The 12496-nt window shown below is 36.3% G+C and overlaps 1 protein-coding gene across 7 annotated transcripts in view; it reads left to right on the top strand.

Annotated features, from left to right (window-relative positions):
- The window catches only part of si:dkey-172j4.3 (diacylglycerol kinase delta), a 140949-nt gene extending 129352 nt beyond the window's left edge, over positions 1 to 11597 (top strand). For 3 of the 7 annotated variants that reach the window (XM_022678532.2, XM_022678533.2, XM_022678529.2), the window contains 5 exons: positions 2303 to 2395; positions 2711 to 2827; positions 5410 to 5518; positions 7374 to 7504; positions 9163 to 11597. In XM_022678532.2, coding sequence (XP_022534253.2) covers positions 2303 to 2395; positions 2711 to 2827; positions 5410 to 5518; positions 7374 to 7504; positions 9163 to 9237 — 525 coding nt within the window. In that variant the 3' untranslated portion in view covers positions 9238 to 11597. Of the gene's footprint in view, positions 1 to 2302; positions 2396 to 2710; positions 2828 to 5409; positions 5519 to 7373; positions 7521 to 9162 lie in introns of all 7 variants that reach the window. The other 4 variants (XM_022678531.2, XM_022678530.2, XM_049482297.1 and 1 more) reach the window with 4 other exon arrangements.
- The last annotated feature ends 899 nt before the right edge of the window (positions 11598 to 12496 follow it).

The raw sequence follows: 12496 nt of genomic DNA on the forward strand, positions 1-12496 counted from the left end.
GTGTGTGTGTGTGTGTGTCTGTGTCTGTCTGTGTTTGTGTGTGTGCTGGTGTCCTGTAGATAACCTCACACCCACACACTCACAAATGCAGCTTGTTTGCAGTGAAATCTCACTTGTTTGCTCCTGGCTGACAGTTTTTTTTACATCTGAGAAGCGTCTCACAGCACGTGTCTGTGGAAGTGTGAAGTAGTAGATAGATGCCCGTGTTAACCTTTCAAATTTCAAATAAGATTGCTTGACGAAAAAATAAAAAAAGACTGTAGATTAGAGTGTATTATTTGTATTTTTTTAATATAATGGATTATAGTAGGTGGAGTTTTATAACGTGAATTTGGTAGATTGTTCCACGGCCTTACTCCTCCCACTCTCCGACTTATATAAACCGTCACTTCCTCTCTACCTGTGTGTCGAACAACCTCGCATCCACCTCCTCCTCATCTTCCTCCTTCATATATTGTCTACCTTTCTCTTCCCGTATCTCTTCTCTTCTTCCAGCGAAGCTGCCCCGAGCTCCTGCCCAATCACCTGAGTTTGCCCCCTTCTCTTTTCCTTCTCTTTCAGTAAGGGCGTGGGGAAATACTAGCAAATATAACACTAAATAAAAACAGAATGCAGTCATTTGCAAATATAGTAGATCAGTATGCTATTCACTGTAGAGCTTAAAACACAAATCAGATTTTAACTCAGTTTTAACTGAGACAATTTAACATTTTATTGAAGATATTAACCCATTTAGAACTTGATGGGGGCTAAGCTTTAATTAGGGGGTCTAAGAGTATGCCTCTCTCAAAAATAAAAAATTGTGTTTTTCTTTATTGTTTTAGATTATTTTTTTTTTTGTTTATATAAAAACAAACTTACTTGAATAAATTATCGAAGAGCAGCAAGTTTGTGTACGGTACAGATTCTATATGACCTAATTAATATTCATCCACTTAAAAATAGATCAGGCAAGGATACAAGCAGTGGTACTTCATAAAGGTCATAAATACAGTACACTACTTTGCTATAATGAACCCCACCTACACGATGCAGGGAGGGGAACTGTGTTGTGATTTGTTGGCTTGTCTGCGAGTATGTTAAAATTGTTTGGTGTTTAATAGGGGTGTCACGATTCTCTAAATCCTCGATTCGATTTTATTTCCGATTTGAGGGTCACGATTCGATTCAATTCTCGATTTTCTTTTTTATTATATATTTACATTTTATTATTTCATGCCTCATAAAATTTAAATAATATATTATTTATTATTATTATTATTATTATTTATTAATATATATATATGGTAATGCCATCTAGTGACTTTTTTGGTAGCAACAGTGTGCACTATTAAAACTGCAACGTGCAAAAAAAAAAAAAAAATAGGAACAATTAAAGCCTTAACAAACTGAACTCTATCCTACTATAACAGTTAAACATGAAAAATAAGACTCGGTCCCTGAGAATTACAAGTTTTTTTCTTTAAGAAAGATATATTATTAACTTTATCTGAGAGAAAGTTGTTTTTTTAATTCAATGGAAAGCAACAGGTGTAGTCAATCATAAGTTTAAGATTTTTAATCCACCTCACTGTGATCTATAGTCAGTGTTCTCAAGTCACACTGACACACGCATTTCAGCGAGTTCACACGCTCTCACCTGCGCGCACCCACCCCTCCGTCAGATACAGATACAAAACCTGCGCGCACCCCCCCCCCCCCTCCCCCGTTGCACAGATAAAAAAACAGTGATCACACTCCCGCCGACACTCAAAACTTGAGAGCCCTTTCTTTAATTCTATAAGTCCGTTTTCAGTTTCTCCTCCGTGGCTGAAAGGCAGCTGTTCTCTGCCTCTCACACAGCAGAACTGAGGGCGGGCTCTCTCTATTTACATGAATAGGATGCGCTGTGTTGGTGCTGCCCCATTTGCGTAGCGCGCTGCGCCATTTGCGTAGCGCGCGCGGGAGGGATCGTCGATTCTCGTTTTGACTTCGATACTCGAGACCATGACCTCATTTCGATCGATTTCGATAAAATATCGAGATCGTGACACCCCTAGTGTTTAATGATTCAAATTGTGTGTGTTTATTTATAAATATTCATCTTTATACACTGGTAAAAAAGTGGTAAAATCAATGAAAACAAATCTTTTTTTCCACTTTGTATCCACTTAGAGGCCATGTCCCCCTACCCCACATTAAAGCCGTGTGAGCCCTGCTTCAGAACGATGGCTGGGAGTGTGTGTCCAGCTGCTCTGTGTGTGTGTGTGTGTGTGTAAAGTTCAGCAGTCTGAATAAAAACTCTGCGTGTGTTTTTTTTCAGCAGTGCCTGAGTCGCAGCACGGCGGTGGAGATTGTGAACAGCAGTAAAGTGCTTCAGCTGGAGACCAGGATGCTTTTAGAAGGAAAGTTACTGGTGAGAAGCTTTTATCACTTCTTTCTCATCTTCTCAAAACACACACACACACACTGAAATGAAATGAAAGAAAAGGCCAGCTGTTTGCTGCCTGATGAATTCATCTCTCTGTGCTCCTTGGTGTCAGATCTGTTGTGTAAGCTTTACGTCTCCTTCAGCGTTTGTGTTTGTTGTTTGTCGGCTGTTTACTGTTTACTGTCCTCATTCACTTCACTGCAGGAACGCAGGCGGCCATGTTTAAGAGTATGAATAATGCTGTTTCAGATTATCTGATGTGTGTGTGTGTGTGTGTGTGTGTGTGTGTGTGTTCTGCAGCAGCTGGAGGCTCCTCAGGAAGAAGAGCTCCTCTCCACCCTCAACTCTCTCAGCGCTGAATTAATCAAACTGGAGGACATCCACTGGATCTGCCCCAGCATGCACTGCTCCGAGGAGGTCTGGATGCTCATTACAATAATTAAGTAATGAATAATAATTAAATCATGCAACGCAGGACATTTTAGTGGAGTTCGGCTTGTGGTGACTTTTCTTTCTTGGAATGAAGTCAAATGTAGGGAAGTCCAAAAAATAATTTATACATTATTTAAAATCAACAGCTGCTCTTCATGTGAATAAACCAATAGAAATGGCTCACAATTTACCCAAAATACTGTGTAGTATACTGTGTAGTAACTCTAGTATGTAAGAGTATCAAAAGACTGAATATAACATCACTCTCTAAGCTCTTTGTAGGTAATGTGTTGTTCTCAGAAAAAAAAAAATATATATATATATTTATGATCAATTTAATATGAGACATATCTTTGTAGACCTATGGCTTTTATCAATTAAGCAAAAAAATCTTATTTTTCTTTATTGTTTTCTAATTTTTTTAAATTAAACACAAAATTAGTTAAATAAATTATCTAAGAGAAGCAAGTTTGTGTTAGGTACAGATTCTATATGACTTAAAAGCCGTATTTTGATCATTTATACATTATTTAAAATCAACAGCTGCTCTTCATGTGAATAAACCAATAGAAATGACTTACAATTTGCCCCAAATACTCTGATTTAACTCTAGTATGTAAGAGTATGAAAAGACTGAATATAACATCACACTCTAAGCTCGTTCTAGGTAATGTGCTGTTCTCAGAGAACAAAATATAAACAATTTTATATTTATGTTCAATTTAATGTGAGACATACCTTTGTAGACCTATGGCTTTAATCAATTAAGCAAAACATAAAATCTTATTTTTCTTTATTGTTTTCTAATTTTTGTTTTTGTTTAAATTAAAAACACAATTAGTTGAATAAATTATCTAAGAGAAGCAAGTTTGTGTTAGGTACAGATTCTATATGACGTAAAGCCTTATTTTTATCATTTATACATTATTTAAAATCAACAGCTGCTCTTTATGTGAATAAACCAATAGAAATGGCTCACAATTTACCCAAAATACTGTGATTTAACTCTAATATGTAAGAGTATCAAAAGACTGAATAAACCATCACTCTCTAAGCTCTTTCTAGGTAATGTGTTGTTCTCAGAGAACAAAAAAAACAATTTATATACAATATATTTATGTTAATTTAATATGAGACACATATCTTTGTAGACCTATGGCTTTTATCAATTAAGCAAAAAAAACATGCATTACAAAGATGTTCAAGGATTTTCTATGAAAGCAATAATATACCATATATTTATCTTATTTTCTTAATAAATCTTCCTGTCTGTTTTGGCTTTTAATTACCTATTCCTTTATTTTGTGTATTTTGTATTTACATATTTATTATTTATATTGTGAGTTTCTTAAATATCTATTAGTTAGGGATGGGCGATATTGCCATAAAATAATATCACAATAATTCATGGTATTTTTGCGATTAATAATACTTTTGGCAATATGACGAAACACTGATTTAAAAATATATATATATATTTCAAGAATACACTGTAACACGGAGGAGGAGGCTGGATGCAAATGCAAGTCGTTTTTATTTGACATAACAAGACAAACCAAAAACTAGGACAAGAAAATAAACACTATAAAGACTATAAATCAGACTATAAAACAAATGACTAAACCAGGTCAAAACAAACAAAGAAGTGAAATAAACTAACAAAGAATCAAACAATATAAAGAAAACAAACCAGAACTCCGTAGACAAAACACAGATTAACATCTAAACACGGTTAAACAGGACAGCATCAAACAAAAAGCACGACAGAGAACAAAGGAGCACATGGGGTATTTATACACAGGCACACACAAGGGACACCTGTGGAATTAACAAGCGGCAGGGTTAAAAATGAGACAGGGGGGATTACAGATGACAGGGCGGGGCTAAGGCAGAGACAGGACCAAAACATAAACAGAGCCATGTGAGGCACATGGAGAACAAGAGGAGGTCAACAAAACAAGAGAACAGAGGACAGGAGCAGAAAGAATCAAAGAAATGGAAAGACATGAGACAGACACAGGCTAAGATGTGACATACACTTCTGCAACAAGATGGAAATTGAATTTTACTATTGCATATGATATAATATGTCACACACCTAACTGAGCTATTAAAAATATATTAATTTTATCAGATTTGTAACAGAAGTCAATGATACTAAATCACTTCAAATATCTCCATATATCCAGGATTAAAGTAAAATTAATGATACTGGACAGATATATTTTGTCTCTAGTAGATATATAATGGGAAATGAGAGCAGTGTGAATTTTTCTTTTGCTAAAAACAGCTAAAGAGTAGAACCCTGATGTGATAAATAGGGGTGGGTGATATGGCACCATATTTCAATAATAAACTGTTCATGATATTCAAATATGTTATTGCATACAATATGATACGGCACATCCATACTATTATTAATACTATTTTTTATATTTAACATTTTTATTGCTTATTTCTTTACCACATATTTTGCACTACTCTTTTCTAATTGTTATTCACTGCTTTATTCACATGCTTATTTTTTGTTAATTAATACAGTAACTTATGCTGTGTGCTGTGTGCAGGACTCCTCCCGGACCAGTGCTAAGAGCAGTATGAAGCTGAAGATCATGCCCAAAGTGAAGAAGGAGAGAGAGAAGCTCCACAAGCAGCGCTCCAACAGCTCTCTCTCAGGTCAGTCTAACCCTGCTGGACCTGCCTATACTGCCATCTTGTGTTTCAGATGTTCACTTTGCCCAGGCTTTCTGTGTTCACTGCTCTGCTCTTTATGTGTTTAGTGTATTAGAGTAAGAGGGCTGATTTATAGCATCCTTTGCCTTTATAAATGTGTTTATTAAAGCAGAAAATCAAATTAAACACAATTTCCTGGCTTGTCTTTGTTCTATGTAATGAGTCAGTATAACTGAATGTTTGGTGTCCATGTTTGCTTCTTTAGTTTTAAACTAAAATTCCATTAGATGTAAAGTCAGTGCTATGATTTCTATTGTATAACGCAATACAGGTGCATAGGACATATATAATACTAACTAATAAGGGGTAAATTGATCACACATTATCTGTGATCTGTACAGATCACCTCTCAGGGCATGCATCTCATCTACATGGGTAACTGTCGTAGTGAGATTAATCTATAGAGCTCTTCATTAATCTTTGCATATATACTTCCATAATTTCAGATTTATTGAGGTGACACAAAAACAAGGTAATGTTTAATTTGAGTGTTTAGAATGTCCAGACAGTGATATATCTTTACAAATAAGACTGTAATCACCTTTTCAAACTACGTCCAAATGTATTTTGGATGCACAAAAATAAGATTGCATGTTTTTTAAATGTCCAAACTGTCACAAATAAATCTGCACACAGACAAACGCTGTCTCTGCTGCTCAATACTGTTTACACCCGCAGTATTTGCAGCGTTCACTGCTCACATTGGCAAATTTTTGGTGTTCGGTGTTAAAGCAGCTTCACACTGCTCAGATATACGTGCTGAAATACAGAATCTTCTCTCTATATTTAGTTTCTTGCTCCTGCACCAGACAGCTCTGACCAATCAGAGAAGACAATGTGCTTACATGGTTTATTAGCGCGTATTTTGGTACATTTAGGTTTATGCCTGTGTGAAACCAAACCAAACAAAGAGAGAAAACGCAGTAAACAAACTCTCGAATTCTTACAACCAAACTGAGAATTTACAATAAAGTAAACAAAACGTTTTCTCTATTCAGTGTATCTTGTATTCTTTATTCCAGCGCCCCACGTTGGCCTTATCTCCCCTAAAAACATACAAGTATAAACTAGTATTTTAACTAGTTAACACCACCAATATAAATAAATGTATTTGCATTTTACATTTCTTACATTCATTCTTTTATTTACATTTAAATATCCAATACAAAAACATGCATCCTAGTTAGAACAAGTGCGATTAATCGCAGTTAATCACAGAATATTGTTGTGATAAATCAGCTTACATTTTATAATCAATTGACATCTCTAATATAAACAGATGCAAATTCATTCTAACTTAAAACATAAACAGAGTAAGTCTGATTGATTTGCTACTGTAACCTCGTCACTCTATTAGAAACTAAAGAAACAAACTAAAACCAACACCAAACTTGTCCTAATTGAGTTGAGTTAGGTTGGAAATTGTGGAAATTTGATTTTGGCTGAGCTATCGCTTTAAGCTGAGAGAGGCACAAGCTGATCACTGATCAGTGTTCTGACTCTCCTGCCCTCTCCTACAGTCCTCATGTTTGCTCTGTGTCTTTATATGTTTTCTGTAATATTTGGTTGTATATTTGTGCAGCACACTGGCACTGAATGGACTGAAGGTTGTTGTGAGCTGAAATCTTATTCTATAATCAATAGTCTAAATAAAACTAAAACTAAACAGAAATAAACCTTCACTCCACCTGGTGTCAGTCAGTCTTTGTGTAAGCTTGTGTGCTACTGGGTGTTTTACGTTTCTGTTGTCTGTGTGTTGTGTGTGTGTATGTTGTGTGTGTGTCTTCTCGGGGGCTAGTGGAGAGATGGGGTGCGGAGGAGGTGGGCACATGGCTGGATTCGCTGGGGTTAGGGGAATACAGGGAGAGGTTTGTGGCCCGGGACATCCAGGGCTGGCAGCTGACTCAGCTCCAGAGACAAGATCTGAAGGTACAGCAGGACAGGGGTCAGACCTTTTTCTGTTAGCTGTCCTGAATTCAAATTTCACATACAATCATTCTGTTTTATCATAAATCACCAGTATACTGTTCAAATGTTTTATTTCATATACAATATGATTTTAGCATAGCTGTCACAGAGAAACTGTGTCTACAGAAGAAGAACCTTATTAACATTCAGTGTAAAGATAAGTTGGAACATTTAGAACATATTTATAAATATAAATATTAATTACCCAAAGCATTTTACACTGTCATTATATGCAGAATGTCCATAAGTTGTAATATATGAAGTATGAAGATTACTCCTCATAACTTATACAGGTGTGGGTGGTCCCAAGCCGTCCCCGGTGGAAAAAAAAACTTTATGTTCAATTTACATACTGCTATTCCATGAGTTTTAGCATGTCAGTTTATAATTAGTTTATCTATATTACAGCACCAGTCAAAAGTATCTCATTCCTTTATTGTAAATGAATACTGAAGTCACTATAAAGGAAAACATCATACAGTAACTTAAAAGTGTTAAACAAACCAAAATCCTCTGTGAAGAAGCATTTAGGTGCTCTTCACAACTTTACAACTGATGCTCTCTGTCACGGCCAGATATATGGACACGCCTTTTTCCCCCGCCCCGCCTCCAGACAAAAGAACGCCAGCAACCAGAAATATACAAGCATCAATGTTTTATTTTTTAAGCAGCATTTTTCTTCTGGGATAAGTTGTTTGCCCAAACAAAACGTAAATAACTAGAGCCCAATGTATTAACTAAACTATCAACGAAAAATATAAATTAAATACAATCCTGACCTCCCTCCCTCTCTAACAAAAACAGGAGACAAAGTGATCAAATAAACAGGGCCTTATCCTTGACACTGCTACTCAGGATTATTTTAAAGTGATATAAAATTACAATAATAATAATAAGAGATCTAGATCAAGTATAACAAGGAAAGATCTTACAACCTCATGGTATACACAAGCAAACACTCTTGGCGGTTTGTCTGGCTGGCGGTGCGGGAGTAAAAAAGATGTCATCTGCGCAGCCGAAACAATCAGGTTTTGTAGCCGTGGGAAGTTTCTCTTCCACCAATCAACAACAGCCACGTCACACAAAGACTGCCCTCACTCCAATGACCTGTCACTCAAAAGAAAAACACAAGAAGGGAGAAACAAGAGGCATACAATAATGCTCAAACCCCCACCAAAATATCTCTATCCATAACAAACACATTAAGAGACAATAAATTCAAGTGATTGACTAACTTTTGATAAGTTTGGCACAGCTGTTAACTGAAAGACATTCCAAGTGACTCTACCTCATATAACTTACTAAGAAAAAACTGTCATCAAAACAAGAGGTTCCTACTTATAAAATATAAAATATATTCAGGTTTGTTTACCTTTTTTGTGCACTAAAATATGTTTTTCTTCATAGTATGGATGACTTTAGTATTAACAATCAGAACAGAAAGCAGGGAATTTAAGGTGTGACCAAACTTTTGACTGGTACTGTATCTGTAAACATATTAGCTTTATGTTCACTGAAATAATCGTACAACAGTGCAAAATATTATTATTATTATTATTATATATATATATATATTTTTTTTTTTTGTAAATGATGGTTTGATTTTGTTGTTGTTTCAGGAACTTGGGATATCAAAAGTGGGGCATGTGAAACGGATCCTGCAGGCAATTGAAGAGCTGGAGGGTCTTCTGTAGTGTCACGGTGCTGTCGGACACACTTCGCCACAGGAAGCTGCCTTTCATTGAGGAAGAAATGTTTGGAGCTGAATATCACACATAAAACACACACACACACACGTACACACACTTACACAAACAAACACACACATTCTTCTGTGAGTGGGCACAGACGTGAGAGGCATCACACTGAAAGGCATCACATTGTGATGCAACGACATATCTTGTCCTGTTCGCTGCCTGCTGGCAGTTTTGGCGATGCTGATTGACAGACATTGGGTGTAAACTACAACTCCCACAATCCTTTTCTTCTCATCTGGCTTTCCTTTCCATTGGTTCCTGTTTCTTGTGTGAGTTCACGTGGTTCCCCCTCCATGCATGAAAGTTTTTTTTTTTTTTTTCTCCTTTTCTTTCTTTAAAACTTTTTCTTCTTTTTACCTTTATTGACGCGTTCGAAGCCATGAGAAACAAACTGGACTGATTTGTTCTTTTAAAAGAAATAGAAAAAAGGGAAAACATTATTTTTTCTGTTTGCTGGCATTCGAACAATGCTAAAGGAACAAACCCAATCTCTGTATGTGTATGATCTACCACAGTGGACATTCTTAACAAGAAGTGCAAAAAAAAGCATCTTGAATGTATTGTGGACCTGTATTACCTGTCCGAATCGGCAGAGCTGCATAGTAGCTACTTCTGTCTGTATCTATTCAAAGACAGTCGATGTTTCTCTGCATGCCTTTCGAGCCCACGATCCTTGAGCAGAAAAAACAAAAGCCGCAGGACTCTTCTCTTTTATTATTTTCCTGGTTTTGTTTTTACTTTTCTCTTTGGTCGTCTGCGAAGTTGTGCTGTTGTACCACTCGTGTGCCAGGTGAGCTGTTGTTCTAGAAGCTTTCAGTGACGTAAACTTGTGCCAAGTTTCCTCGACACGTTTTTTTTCTCTGAGGAATCTCCTGAGGGGGGCTAATCACACGGTGTCGTACATTTCATGACGTGTTTTATCTTATTGCCTTGCACTTTAAAGAGGAGTAACAGTCTTTCGGAAGCAAACTTGAAAGTCGTGTATTGTAAATTTTTATCATATTAGTAAAAGTGTATCCCTATTTATGGCAAATCTATTGATAAATGTGTGATACAGGAATAATATATTGTCAGACTTTAATGAACATTATACCCATGTCTCTATTTACAGGGTTGGATTGCGTAATCTTGCATAAGGTTTGAATAGTTCCATATAATAACATTATATGATCTGTGTGTGGAAATGAATCAATTTCTTATACTGAATGAGGAGGACTTTTATTTTGAAGTTGTCTAAGGTACGGCTCACAGTCAGCCTTTTATTGATACATGACTGCACAGTTCTGTCTGAGTGGGATAAACAGAGCTGCTATAAAATATGAAGGTAAAAAAAAAACATATTTAGAGACATTAAACATTTCCATTCCATCAAGTTTTAAATAAATTGTTTCGTCAATTAAGTAAATAATTAACTAAATTTAACCTCAATTTAATCTGTTTCAACAATTTAACGAAGCGCGCTCTCAGTTTAATAATACATTTTTCCTAATTTAATAAAAACATCCTTTCATTTAACATTTTGTTTTCTCCTTCCCTCATTTTAGCAATCCGTTCCATCAGTACATGAGTTAAACTGAGGCACCAATTTATTAATCTGATTCTCCGTGTTATTTAAATGTTATTTTTTTACCTCCATACTTCAGTGTCTCTTTAGGGATGGAGCGCTACAGTGACAGTTCTCAAAATCAACAGAAATAAAGACAGGAAGCAGAAAGAACACCTGCATTGGTAGTTATGGGCTATGATGTCATGAGGTAGTTATTTTTCTTTAAACAAAAGAGGGAAAAACAGCATTGTAAACTTACAACATTTACTGGACACTTAAGTGAAAGGCTGGACTGTGATATGTACATGTGCTTGTATGAAGACTCTTGCTGTTTGTTATACGGTTGTGATCAAAGTCTACTGTTTGCTAAAAAAAAAACACAAAAAAACAACACTGTTCCCCTCATCTCCTAAAAGTGTCAAACTATTGTTCTAGTGTTAGCCGAGGTACACGATAAAAAAAAAAGGAAAATCTTGATTTCTTATAAAAGTGGCACCAAAAAGAGGCCGTTCCACCTTTTTTTGGTTATCCATTTTACAGCAAAGGCAAGACTACTGCTTACTGTTTATTGTTTACTCTTACTGAAGTTTATTATTTATCATTTTTGAATTATTTAAAATTCTTATTTTTTGTGCCATATGGGTTGCAGTCCAGCTTCCATGGCTCTAGGTCCGTCCTTTGGCTGCTAACACCTCTACTTCAGGATTGTTGCTGTTTTATTTGAAGCGAAAATAAAGTGTGGCCATCGCTACCTGTCCTGTGGAGTTCTTCTTCATTCCTGAATTCAGCTCACAGGCCCAATCCCATTTCACCCTGTGCACGCCAAGGGGTAGGGGTGTCCTGATTCTTGTTGGCCGGAGGGGTAGGGGGGGGAAGGGATAGGGCTTGTTAGCCCTTTATATGGAGCTTTTTCAGATGCACACTTTAAACTGAGGGGTATGAGAATTACTGGTTTGAATTGAAGCACAAGTGACCAAAGAAACTCACAATTGTAAGTATTTTCCTTGTTAAAAGTGATGATTAGCACTATATTACTATAGTTTATTATGTAGTTTCAATGTTTTATGTCTGAGTTCTTCATAACAAGCATAAAAAAGATTGCTAGTAGTTCTAGCTAACTTTCCCGTTCCACCTTAAATGGTGCAACAGAAAGCAGGGGCTGCAGCATTTAAAGCAGCACTAGGTAGGATTTCCTTGATTTATCTTTTTAAAGAAGTAAAATTACAGCTTGAAACTCACTGCAGCGCTGCATTGAGGTGTAATAGGAGGAATAGCGTTGATCTTGTGTCTTTGCCGGAGCTCCTCTGAGCTCAAACCAGACTCTGTAAGTTTTCTGAGGCGTCCGCAACCAACGCTCGCGAGAACTGCGACCTGCTTTCCGACCTTTACTTCTAACAGGTCTATAAGGACTACTGGTTCATTTATTACAAACTAACATACAGACCAATATGTCTGTGAAAGCCAGAAAAAGAGAAAGAGAAACTAATCGGCCTGAAACATTTATTACACTCTGCAACTGTAGGGGGAGCCCACAAGCACAAAATCTCAATCCTACCTAGTGGAGCTTTAAGGTGGAATGGTAAAATAAAGTAAAATAAAAGTTAATCAAAGCTAAATTCAGCTCCCCATCACAGAAGAAATAAAGGAATG

Source organism: Astyanax mexicanus, chromosome 8 (assembly GCF_023375975.1).
Source record: "Astyanax mexicanus isolate ESR-SI-001 chromosome 8, AstMex3_surface, whole genome shotgun sequence".
NCBI classification, from domain to species: domain Eukaryota; kingdom Metazoa; phylum Chordata; class Actinopteri; order Characiformes; family Acestrorhamphidae; genus Astyanax; species Astyanax mexicanus.